The sequence below is a fragment of the Anopheles gambiae genome, chromosome 2, assembly GCF_943734735.2.
Source record: "Anopheles gambiae chromosome 2, idAnoGambNW_F1_1, whole genome shotgun sequence".
NCBI classification, from domain to species: Eukaryota; Metazoa; Arthropoda; class Insecta; order Diptera; family Culicidae; genus Anopheles; species Anopheles gambiae.
This window is the reverse complement of record NC_064601.1, coordinates 5816083-5829102: the sequence shown is the minus strand read 5'-3', so window position 1 is coordinate 5829102 and position 13020 is coordinate 5816083. Positions and strand designations below refer to the sequence as shown.

Here is a 13020-nt window from a genome sequence, read left to right as displayed (position 1 = left end):
AACGGGCAGCACCGGCAACGGTCCCACTTCATCAGTACCGTCCCTTATCGTTGTGATGTTTCCGCGCTGATAGCAGCTTATCTTTGAAGACGGTCGGTCGGTGTGCGTATCTGTCGAATGGAAGTAATTAATACCCAATCACAGTTGCTAGTGACTAGTTTATTGTCGTCGTCTACCTGTCGTGCAGAAGCGACCGATTGCCTTTGATTGATAGAATTTTTAAAGCACACGCCGCAATAATATCCCGTTAATCCTATCCCGAGCTGTGAGTGACACCCCGTCTGACACCTGACCATGTTCCGTCGGCAGGATGGAAATTCCGCCTCCACAAAAACGTCACGCCAGTACGGTTCGGGGAACAATTTCCCACCGGAAATGGGTTACGATACGACAGCGATTCCGGAGTTCGATAAAAGTAAGCCTCAACAGTTTAGTGCGTGCATCCCTTGAACGTCCCTCGTTTGCTTCCAGGGCCAGCTCTAATACACATTCTGCTGCTGAACAAAACGATACGCCTGTTTGTGGTGCTTGCCTTGGCCAGCGTCGTAATACCAGCGTTTGCGTATCTGTTTTTCTTCTCGAAGGAAATCGGCCACGGTGGCAAGCGCGACATCATCGGTACCTGTGGCCATCCGACGCTGTATCACATCCCCTGCGGGTATCCGAGCAACTTGACGCAGGATGAGTGCCACCTGCTGGGCTGTTGTTACACCAGTCTGGCCACCTGCTATCACTCACTGCCGTCCGAGCATCAGTACATCATCGGAAGTGAGTGGAGTGTGGGAGAACCGGCCATTCTGTCCCCTTACAGGCCGGTTACTCCGTACGATAAGGCGGCTTTGCGTGAGGTACGCTTCGATGTCAGCGTTACGGAGGAAACGGGAGGCCGGTTTCGGTTTCTGCTTTCAAATATAAACGCAACCCAAGATGCTCCAATGTCCTCGAAAGCCTCCCTCGGACTAGAAACGACCGATCTGCAGGTACAGGTGTACAGTCCTACGTTCTTTATAGAGGTGAAGCGAAAGATCGACCAGGAAGTGATCTTTTCCACGGCCCGTGGACCACTGGTCGTGACGGAGGACTTTCTCGAGTGGACACTGCACCTCGGTGCGGATATACTGTTTGGGCTGGGTCGGGCTTATCTCGAACCTGGGTCAAAGTATCTACTACTAAACACGCAGAACTCATCCACCGTGCCGATCGTGATGGGTTACAGTAAGTGAATAGAGGAGGAGAGGCTGCTCCAACAGGAAGTGCCTTGTAAGTAGTAACACAGTGTCCGTGTCTCTCTTCAGATGCAAAGCTGAAACTCTTCAATGGGTTGATGTTTAACGCACCCGGTCTCACCGAGGTGGAAATCGTAGGCTCCCGGCTCATTATCGTACGTGCGCAGTTGGGCGATAGCTTCGATTTACAGTTTTTGCCCGGACCAACGCCTTCCCTGCTCTATGGGCAAGCGAAAGCTATCCTTCAGAACCAATACACCCCACCGTACTGGGCGTACGGGGTGCACGTTTGCGATCAGTCGGTGAAGCGCAATCTTACGATCGTGCGACGGAATTTGGAACTCCTGCTCAACGACACGATCATGTTCGATTCTCACTGTCTACATAACGACATGTTCTGGCTGTCCGATACGATGGTTCTTGATAAGGATACGGAGTCAATGTTGCAGCTTCTGCGAGATGCCGGCAAGAAGTTCGTCCCATGTCTGGTTCTCACCGTAGCTTACGGAGGCAATCCCACCTTCATTGATGCCCGGGAGAAAGCCATACTACTGCGGCACCCGGGGAATCAGCTCGCCTACCAGGGTCGTGTGAGGAACAGGACCGCCGTGTACGTGGACTGGCGAACAAGCCGTTCCGCGAATCTTACCGACTGGTTGGACGCACAGTGGCAGCGTGTGCTTAACCTGCAAGCCGATGGGTATGTTCTGGAGGAAGCCAACCCCCGTGACGAGCGCAACAGCACTCTGCCACGTGTGAAGCAACTGATCTACCAACCCGATCAACTGAACGACACGCTGGTAGATCTTTTGCCGTGGAACACGCTACTGTCGGACGACTCCCAGCTCGTCCTTTCCCAGCACAACATGATCGGTGTCCGTGCGCTCGATGCGATCCAGCGTAAGATTGACCCATCAAACACGCTGGTTGTAACCTCCGCCTATGACATACACACCCGTGCAGCGAATCTTCCCGCCAACATCTCCACCAGCTGGATTTCGTTGCGCCGTGAGGTGGACCGCTGCATAGGCCTATCGATCGTCGGCATCAGCTTTACCGGCACCCCAATCTGTGGCAATGCACCGCTGACCAACGGTTCCAGCGTATCCGAGGAGCTCTGCATCCGGTGGTACCAGTTCGGCTCACTGTTGCCTCTGCTGCGCGTTGCGGCCGATCGTACACCGAACCAGTTCACCCGGTTCGGACAGCGCATAATGCATGCGGCACTGAGGAGACGGTTCTCGTTGCTCGAGTACCTGAACACGCTGTTATTATTGGAGGACGCCCCTTACCTGCGGCCAATGTTCTACCACTACGAGGAGGCAGCCAACTACACGATGGACCTGTGGGAGCAGTTTATGCTCGGTGAGGCGCTGCTGGTCGCGCCGGTATTGCTTCCCCAGATGACACAGATCGCGATCTACTTTCCGGAAACGTTCTACGAGCTTTGGGCGGGCCAGCAGATGCCGGGGAACGATGTGCTCCAGTACGCGGTGGTTGAGTCCGATCTGCCGATGTTCCTGCGCCCCGGGCATCTCGTCCCGATGCGGCACGTTGTGGAGGAGTGGGTGGATCTGGAGAACGGAACGTCGGTGCCACTGACGGCGGAACTGTCCCGCCTGAAGCCCCTGTATCTGGTCGGTGCGTTCGAGTGCAATGTCCGCCGGTGGAGGTGTACGATGGCGGGCCGGGTACTGTTCCTGCCCGGCTTTCGGCTAGACTTTGGCGTCGATCTGGATGAACGTGTTACGATCAGTGTTAAGGCGGCGGTAACTAGCCCGGAGGCGCAGCAGCTCGCTTGCTCCGATGGTGCCACGCTGAACGTTACCATTGGCAACGTGCAGCTGTATGGGCATCCCAACACGACGCAACCGTTGCTGTTTGACCTTCGATATGACTTTTGCGCCCAGCCAGACAAGCGCGTGGAGTACGTGAACGAACACCGCAAGGGGCCGGTGGAGGATCCGTACGGCGGGGACGACGTTTAACGAGAGACATCCGTCCTGCCGGGCTAAGCGCGAGGCGAAGGATTAGTGTGGGAGGGCGTAAAATTCCTCTGCCGCTTTCGTGCCCTCCCCAACAGTGCGGTGATTGTTCTTCAAAATTCCTGTACTTGAACGCCGTGCATCCGTGTCCTGTCATCCACACACACACACACACACACTGTCTCGCGCGCCCTCACACACAGTTATGGTAATTGGAAATTTTATTATGCATTCAGCGTGCACAATCCACTTCCAGGCTTCATCTTATCTCAAAGTGTACAGTACATACTGTGTATTTCGCACATTTTTTTTTCTTCCACACTTCTCCGGTGATCCGAAGATCCGCTCAGATGTTCTTTTTGTGAGAAAAATATTTAATTGAAACAGCTAGTGGACTTTTTTCTTTTGTTCGCTCGCACGATGCTTCATTTTCTGATCCAAACCGCACTTAACCTTAAAGGACGCCCTTAAACGAACAGGTAGTGCAAAGGGGCGCCCAACATGCAAAGCACTTCCAGGAATGAACGACCATCTATTCGAGTGAAATAAAGTCTTTTTTTTATACTAAACTTGCTGGGGCTTTACTTTTGAATGGCATATGCAAAAAGGCAGCTTTATAGCTGTCGCCCGTTGTATGCGAACTTGAGGTGTGCTGACGGCGTAAGAGCCCCTGCATGTTTTCCAGCAACTGAGGTTCAGGCATTAATCAGGCAGACGAAACACGTTTCATTAAAGCTATATAAATTTTACCGTTGAAGGTTTTTGGAGTAAAATTAACATCACCATTTTGTGATAAGTAGCAGCACCGTCATTGCGTCCAGCGTACGATCGGACACGCATGCATTATTTATGTGAATGGCTTCAGCCATTTTCCACTAACTCCCAGGAGACACGGCGTATTATTGACTGGCCGTTTGGGCAGAACGTGAACAACACAGTTGTCTTCACGGTTGTGCTGGAACCTTCGTGCTCGGGGTGCTTTATCGGGATTTCGAAATGGACATACATAAAAACCCTGCTCTAAAACGCCCGAGGCGTCCGCACCTTCCAGGGACGCTGAACCGTCACCGTTCGCGGAAAGATACCTACCTTAACCCAAACGAAACCGGGAGCCTTCAGCAATATGGTTCGTTAGCTAATTTATACCGAAGCGTACCGTTACACCCGATATAGGGTTCATAAAAATTTAAATATCTATTCCACTCCCCCAAAACCCAACGCCCCATCCAACCGCAAAGAAGAAGGCACTGTTGCAATGCAATGCTCATCCCTACGCAAAAGGGGCCAACGGCTGGACATTTGCTCGACCAAACGGAGATCGCTGTGCGGACATTGGCGCAAAGTGGGCGTTGAGGATGGCGAGGTTTTTTTTTGCCCCCCCGAAAAGGTTACAAGTTGAATGAATGTTCCCCTTGCGCGCGTATTACGCACCGCCAGCGTCGTGCGCAGACTCACCACGTGGCGAAGGAGAACGTCACTCGCAACCGTGCGAGGGGAGTTGAGTGTGCGTTCGGCTTTTGGTCGTGTCGTTGTCGCGTGTCTCGCGCGAGTTATCCGTGTCCTAAAGCAACAAGTGGGTCGGCGACTGGCTTCTGGGTTGGGGGAGATAGGCCGCGTGAGGAGTGACTAGACTAGAGCCCCGCGACTGGATGAAAGTAAACGTTAACTATGGGATGACAAGTTCAAGTTCGAACCCGACCACGGTACGGCCTTCGTGCACACGAGTCTGGAGGGACCTTGTTTGTTTTTTTTTTTCTCTTTTTGCACATCCACTTTAATGAAGGGTGGAAATCCGTCAAGGTACTCCAGACGGATCTCGATCACGGGATTCTTGGAACGCGCGTTCGATTGACGGTTACTTTAGCGATGGAAATCACTCGATTCGTGCCTAGAACAGTAAGTAAAGACAAAATATACTAAATTAGCTAGTATAGGAGCGAAATAACGAACAAACGGAGAGCAAACCTCTGGCCCACAAAGGGTGGTTGTGCAATTTCGACAAAGATGGAAACTTTTTTGCCGACTTCTTCCACAAAAGGGTCCAAAAGGCAGACGAGAAAAACTGTTTGTAATTTGAGAAATCTGAATGAAATATGTTTTTTTCTTCTTCTGGAAGTCGCATCTTTGAGTCATATTGTCCTTCGTGGGGATTTTTTGGTTGTTCTTCTTTGCTGTTGGTAGAAAGGACTTCATTCAAAACCATTACCGTAAACCCTCAGACAAGGCAGACACACGAAACCCACCCAAGCGCAGCCCACGGTTGTCACGCTGTCGTCCTTGTCGTTGCCTTTTTGGTCCTGGCTGCGATGTCTTGTTGCGAAGGTCCTTGTCCTTCCTGCTGTCCGGACCTCGGTACGCGTTGTCCAGCGCGGCGTAACGTGATAGGATTTGATGCCATCTAGCGGAAATTAATCGAATACCACGAACGCACCCAGAGCGTACCGCAGATCCGCCCTCATAATTGGTTCATTTTTGAGGGCTCATTTTTCGCCCACCGTGGAATGTGTTGCATTTTACGATCCGTTCCCCTTGCATGCCACTGGAGGGTGTTTTTTTTTTGCGCCAATGTTTAGGATTTAAATAACGTGTATCCTTCGCTCCTGTGCTCCCTTTATTGCATACCTTCGCACCTGACCGCTGAAGGATGCAGGATGGCAGGAATCTGAGGTGGCTGTGAAGGTACAGGACGCACTACGGCTACTACGGTGATAAGGTACAGCTGAAACCCACCACGTGGGAGCAGCTTTTCCACGAAAGATACTGAGCTCTCGTTCGACCCCGGTGCCCGGAGGGTATATTAATTCGCTATTAGTACACTCGGCGGAGGACATCGTTACCCAGGACAGACAGCCTTTTGACGGGATGCTGCTCATCAGCTTCGGTTCATGAGCTGTATTTGCATTATTTAGATTGTGTGTGGGTGTGTATGTGTGTGTGTGGATGCGTGGGTCCAGGTTGTGGTGTAACCCTGAGCGTAAAGCGCATACTTCCACCGAGGGATTCGATATTCGACGAATTGTGTTAAAGTCAGCCAAAGCCGCCCGTGCGTGTGTAGCCGCCCGTGCGTGAGGTATTTGAGGCTGTGTTTGCGCTCTTTGGTCCGTTTCACCGTGGTTGATGTTGCAAGCGTGTGGAATTTGCATATACAATACGGCCGATGCTGCTGTTACTGTGGTAGGTTCATTTTGTAACTAATGTACATGTCAACATTCCAAAAAGGGCATTCCAGCGTATTTCCCGGAAGGTATTTCAATGCATTGCACATCATAATACGTTACCAAAAACTTCACAACAAGAACACAAACATTATACAGAAACAGTGTTTTTAGCTAACTACGCTTTTCACTGCCCGGTAAAATAAAAAAAAAAAACATTTGCAATGAAAAATAACGAGCAAAGTAAAATAGCAGTGCAACAGCATCATCAACCAAAAGGATTTAAAAACTGTGCGAGAAAAGCGCCTAAATGTAGACTCCCGTTGCACACTTTGTTTACAGTAACGCACAGTTTTTTTTCCTCCATCACGTACACACCGCTTCACATTGGCACTGATATAGGAAGCTTTGGCATGGCTGGAAACTGACATCGCAACGCATCACGAGACACGAAGCGAAAAGCACATTGTTGGGTTTAAAAATAGACAGTCGCTAATGACAATTCATAATTACTGCGAGTAAAAAAGGGAGCAAGCAAATGAAAAATTCTTTTCAGAGATTTTCTCCATTTATTTCATTTCCTCTGGTGGTGTACGGATCCACACAGTTTGCGGAAAAAAAGAACTCAAACAAAGCGGAACAAATCAAAGCGTAAGCGTTTTCATAAAGCGTTCCCGATGGGGGGCAGAGATCATACATATTAAAGGTGATAATTGGCAAAACCGCTGGTATGTCGCGCACCAAGCGGAACAGGGCATGGAACTTTACCCTTTTTGCTGCCTCAAAATCGCTGAATTGTGGCATTTATTTCTGCCAGTTCTGGTGTTGCTTTGGAACATTCCCTAGAAGGATAGGGCACCCTGTACACATCGGGATGGCGCTTCGTGCCTTGTGCCGGTTTGAGGACGAAAACGAGCGTGCAACGAGCGGTCTGTATACAATGGCGAGCAACAGTGCTCAACGTGGTGAATGGTGAAATTAGGAAGCGTATTTATGCAAATCGTTGCCATCACCGTTTCCGCTGGCGCATTCGTTAAGTTTTGCGTTTTCACACGCCTGCTTTGATCACACGTGGATGAGAGGCGAGCGCTACGAAGACGCGGAATGCTGTGCTGCATAATGAGTTGCTGAGGCCGTTATGGCGAAGGTGAGGAATGGATATGTTCGAGGTTGATTTAAAAACATAGCAAAAAATGTATTGAAAATATGCCACATTTTTAAATGCCACGTTTCGCCACAAAGTCTTAAAATGAATGTCGTCAGGGTAGCAAATGTGCAAAACAAAAATAAGCCCCATCACGATAAATAATATCATCTTTCTCCCATTAAACCGTGCCGGCGGGCCTGGCGCACACACCAAAGGGATTCTAAATTGTTCACTTTTAATGTGTTTCATTTTCTGCCCGACAGACGCACAACACACTCCTCCAATTTCCCTACCTTGTGCCGCAGTGAGGATGGATGGAAACTTTTGGCAAGCACAGTTTTCACCATTTTTCACGCTCCGTTATCTCTGTCCCAAACAGATGGAATGGCAGCAGGGAGGAGGAAGGGACGCTGAACGAATGGCAGCCACACATGATACGGTTTTCCCATCTGGATTAACTTGTACTGTTTGGTAGGACGCGTTGTATCAGCACATGGCTGGTGGCCGCCATGTGTTTCGAGTTTAACAAGCATCTGTGTGTGTGTGTTCTTTCTCTATCGCTTTGATCCTTAAGGGATTGAGTGTTTTTTTTTTTGTGACGAGGGGAGGCCAAATGTCAACAGATAAGGTAAAACGAAACTGAATTAAAAATGGCAACAAGAACAAAACAAACACAATGATGGAAAAATTAATTTCATACCTTCTGCCCAGCAACGCAAGCTTTGTATGGTGTGGTGTTTGAGGTATCATTTAGTTTTCAGTTAGGTTAGATTGTTTGGAAGTTTGGCACAATGCCGTCTGGTGGTAATTTCTACCAAGTGGAAACGGATGATATTTTTGTGGGGAAAAAAGAGAATTATTTTTTTAAAGTTTGTGGACCGTATATTTTACCCAATCTATTTGACAGCCTCGTGAACTTCCCCTTTTCGTGTGAATGCATAGTAATTACGTTTTAATTTCAATTAGTACTTTCCCTTCAACCTACTTCAGTTAGAACGGTTATTGTTGAAACTTTCAACCAAACTAACCAAATAATTTCAGCTTTCATGTTTCATAAATGTTATAGTAATTATTGGAATAGTTTTCCACACATCAAAAGTTTTCTCTTTCCAAGCTCCTTTTTATATTATTCATCCTAACACAAACCACTGCACTTCATTTTTTTTTTCATTGCACGAAAATCATTTTGCACACACCGAACCGAACCGACTTGTTTGCGTTCGTCCAGCTGACAAAAGCGCCGGAAGGTATGCAATCTGTCTTACGTAAAACGCTTTTCGCACCATGCCCGCTGCCGGCTCTCGTTGCGACAAAACAGCACGTCGCGGTTGAAATTGAACGAAATTTACATGCATTTCCTGTTGCGACAGTTGGATACACAGATGGCCGGATCGTGAACCTTTGGCAGGATGGTTGACCTAGACGAAGACGACGGAGTTGTCGTCTAGGACGGAAAGTGTTTAGCTCACGAGGCAGCCGCTATTTGTCAAGCAATAGGAACTTTTGCTTCCGGCTGCAGTGCCTTTGGGTGCCATATCTGTATGTGTGTTCGAAACCGGTACCGGAAATCGTAACAGAAGCATCAGCCAGCGACAAGCAAACAGCGAATCAACCGGATTTTGTCGTTGACGGGATGAATGATTCTGCCATCAATGCGAAGTGAAAGGTATGTGTAGGACGCCCCCCCAAAAGCTAGAATACGTTGACGAAGGCAGCATGAATATTTCATGACACTCTCTACCACACCAGCCGCAGTAGCAAGTGTACAGAATGTAAATAGTCTAATCTGCAAGCATAAAACAGCATTTACCATAAAACATAGATGGTAAAGCGAAACAATCTGTCTGTTGCTGGCAATGCGGTAAGTTGTTCCTTTTGTCAACTGCTGCTGCATGTTGTGCTTTATTTCAATTGTACACTAGCATTTGACTGTCGGGTAATGTGCTTTCCAAAGTTCATCGACAAAAAGCTCCAATCAATGTGTCCTTTTTATCGCCCTGCTGCCGTGAATGCATCCTGCAAACAAAACGTCCATTAGTGCGCACCGTCGCGTTCCGTGGTTCAATCAAAATAAATCATTTGTTGCCCCTGCCCTCTTGGCTGTCTGCATACAAATAACTTAAAATACATAATTTTCTCACACACTTTGCTCTTTCTCTCTCTTTTTTTGGGTTCATTCTGTTCGCCCCAATTTCCCTTTCATGGAGCCGGGGTTTTTCATGTTTTCCTATCGCACGTACGCGTTATTCATATTCCATAATTCATAATTCAGCTTATTTTCATCCTCACACATGTAGGAGGTACACGTGCCACCGTTTTTTTTCTCTCTCTCTCTTCTTGCTTACATCCCGTCGTCTCCTGCATGCTTCCCTTTCCCTGTATGCTTTTATTCAAGGCAATGTTGCGGAAGTTGTTACGGATGAAGGACTCAAAAGCCCGTGACCATAAAATATGGAGCGCGGTGCGACCCCATCTCCCATCCGAAACGAGACGTGACCCCTCAATAGCTGGCTATGAAAACACCGTTATAGATTTGCTTCTCATTGCTTTCGTTCGCAATTTGATGGGTTTTTTTAATACAATTTTCTATTTTTTGCATGCTTGGCAGTTGGTGCATTTAAAGTTTTTTGTCTGCGAAAAGTGTGTGTGTGTGTGTGTTCATGAATAACAATGTGTGAATAATTGTGCAATTAAGTGCATTTTGTCTCCATCATGCTTCACACTAAATGCACTAAAACACTGGCAATGGGACAAAAAAAGTACTCTCCTGCAGTGACGAGTTGAAAACTTTATCTACATTTAGGCGCTGACAGAACGCTTCAATTAAAGATGACTAAGTAGGCTTTCTCTTTAAACAAACGTTTCTGGTCATTTTACTTCTTGCTGCCTTACCTGCAATCAGTAACAAAAATCTCTCTCTCTCTCTCTCTCTCTCTCTCTCTCTCTCTGTCTCTCTCTCTGTCTCTCTCTCTCTTTCTTCCCGTTAAAGATAAAAGGACTCCACTGAATCAAGCGCGTTGCTGCTTACTGATGCGTAGCACATCCTTTTACCGATTGCGGTTGCGTCTACCCACCGCCCTTGCCAACGTGATGGCTCATGATTGCTGTGGTTCGATTTCGGTGCCGTTTGCGGTGTTGATTGCACACAGCCTACTACCTCCCATGGTGACGTTCGCTCGCAAGGTGGGTTCGATTTAACGCTTAATTAGTGCAACAGTTCAACCCATTACACCGCAAAGGCGCCCCAGCCAGGACCACCCCAGCATACACAACAGGTAAGCGAATAATACGAGGGGAGGAATTCTTCCTCTCGCGCGCGTTGATTCATTGCGTGAGTGACGTTCATTAACGGTGATGGTGGCTAATGTATTTTCCATGAGGATGAGGCACGAGCAGCCGATAATAGTTGGAGGAGAAGGCGGACCACCAGCGCCAGTAACATCTATATCGAACCAGCACGTTGTTGATTTAAGAGAGCTGTTGGCTTCGGCAAACATTTCCCTTTGCTCACTGCCCTGCTCTGCCTAAAAAAGCGACAGCGACAGTAAGCACCAGCAGCACCAGCAGCCGCCAAAACGTCCAATTTGTTGCTTCATCAGAGCGCATAATGCGAAGAGCGGCGAAAGCCAGCGCAACACACTGCGTGACGCGCAAGTGGGTGCGCGCGGACGTGGTCAGAAGAAATTTTAAAACTTTCTTTATAGTTGTTAATTTTTCAACCGGAGGCATTTTTGTCTTGTGGGAAAGGGGGGGTACCGATGCGGAAATTAACATCTTTCACTTTTCTCCCGGTGGGTGTCGTTGGAAAGGTTATTTCACGGGAAAAACACCCTAACCGTTTGCCTGCCCCCTCCCGAAGGTAATGAAACGTTGGTGTGATTGTGTGCTCGTCCTGCCTACGGTTTGAAGCTGGTTCGTGCGAAAGAGTGATACTAATCGCTTTTATTTGATTAATGTACTGCATCACTAAGCAAGAAACACACACACACACAAAACAAACGTCCTTGACGGTTAGCTTATTTGATGTTTGCTTTTTAGTGCCGTTCCGAGAACGGACGTTTAGTAGTTATTTATAGTAGCGCCACCTACCGCGAACTAGGGCAACTATTACTGGAACGATGTGCGTGAAGAAGGACGTGCGTTGGATGGAGACCATCGGCCACCAAGCGAGAGGAGTGGTAAGTATTTTTAGTTTCCTCTTTTCGTTGGGCAATCTCCGGGCAAATGAACGTATCGGACAGTGAATGCCATCGATGGGGAAAGGACCCGCGTGGGCTTTCCACTCTCGCAAAGGATGGGATAGCATTTCATTTGATTAATGAGAAAAGGCACTATTGAATGCCCTTGATGCGTAATTTCTTATGCAGAAAAGAGGTAAAGGCCGCTGGAATCACGCCATCGCACGGTCACGGTTTGTTACCCCCTTATCCTCGGTCCTTCTTAACTGCTTAACTGCCAAATACTGCCCGTAGCCTTGGCTTCACGGAATTTACCGGGGAAATCGTTCCGCCATGCCAATCGAACCGCTAATGTCCGATGGGTGGTGGTGTTTCGAGTTGAAAGCTTTTGATTACTTCTGCTCTCACCTAGCACACTTCGGGCTTGATTTGCATGTTATAATCGAATTTGCGAATGCGATGAGATTTATCACCAAAATGCTTCGATTTAGAAAGCTATTTGTTGCAATCATCAAGCATAACGTGTTCATTTACCCCTTGTGACGTTCCTTTTTCCGGTTAGCAAACGGCAGACGTTGGGTGAGTTTTCGAAAATAACTAAAAATAAATAATTGGAAAATAGAAACAAATAAATAACCCCGAGAAGCATATTGGAAATACTTCAAAGTTGCTGCTATTTCCAGCTTCCGTTTTAAGCGACGCATCTCAACAGATAACCCTTTGCTCCTATTTCCGTCAAACGATCTACCGCACACACACACCAAACCACTACCTCTGATGACGGAATTATTAATTAATTACTGTTTTCCAACGTATGTTTATAACTCTTCACTCTTCACCAGCCTCTGGACAACATTGTGTGCTGCTCGACGACAGAGTTTTGCTATTTTCCCTTTGAAACGCTCGATGGTCAACACTTGCCATGGCCATCAAACCGGCATTTTAGTTTGCCACCAACTTAGTATGCCTTGCCGTTTCGTAGTGTCGACCCCGGGACGGCGGCACAGTTGAACTGGCACGAAAGGAAAATGCAAATATTTGCTACCGCATAATTGAATCAGCGGGTTGCCGCACAGAAAATAATAACCTGGAAACACACAGCGCCACACCTCCCGAGGGTTTGCCGCGAAGTCTGCTTGAAGCGTTTTTCAGATGGCCGCCCTAATGCAAAGATACAAACAGAGATCGAGGTAAGTATTTAGTTTATTCAAGCGTTTTTTTTTCTTTCCTCTTCTGAGGCTTTACCACGATACTAATCGCAACTGGATACATTCTCGCCTTGAATGTCTGGGAAGCCTTGGGTAGGTAAATAGAAAGGAAACTGCTGCC

General features: G+C 47.9%; 1 protein-coding gene across 1 annotated transcript; it reads left to right on the top strand.

Moving 5' to 3' along the window:
- Positions 1-52: 52 nt before the first annotated feature.
- Positions 53-3780, top strand: LOC3290485 (lysosomal alpha-glucosidase). The gene is made up of 3 exons (XM_551285.3): positions 53-415; positions 472-1215; positions 1296-3780. The coding sequence occupies exons 1-3, from the start codon at positions 295-297 to the stop codon at positions 3212-3214; spliced, it is 2784 nt and encodes a 927-aa protein (XP_551285.3). The 5' UTR covers positions 53-294; the 3' UTR covers positions 3215-3780.
- Positions 3781-13020: the final 9240 nt, after the last annotated feature.

Bases quoted from the DNA above. Each gene is read 5' to 3' on its own strand.
- LOC3290485 (XM_551285.3), top strand. From the start codon at position 295: ATGTTCCGTCGGCAGGATGGAAATTCCGCCTCCACAAAAACGTCACGC. The intron at 416-471 runs GTAAGCCTCAAC...GTTTGCTTCCAG, and splicing joins GATTCCGGAGTTCGATAAAA to GGCCAGCTCTAATACACATT. The intron at 1,216-1,295 runs GTAAGTGAATAG...GTCTCTCTTCAG, and splicing joins GCCGATCGTGATGGGTTACA to ATGCAAAGCTGAAACTCTTC.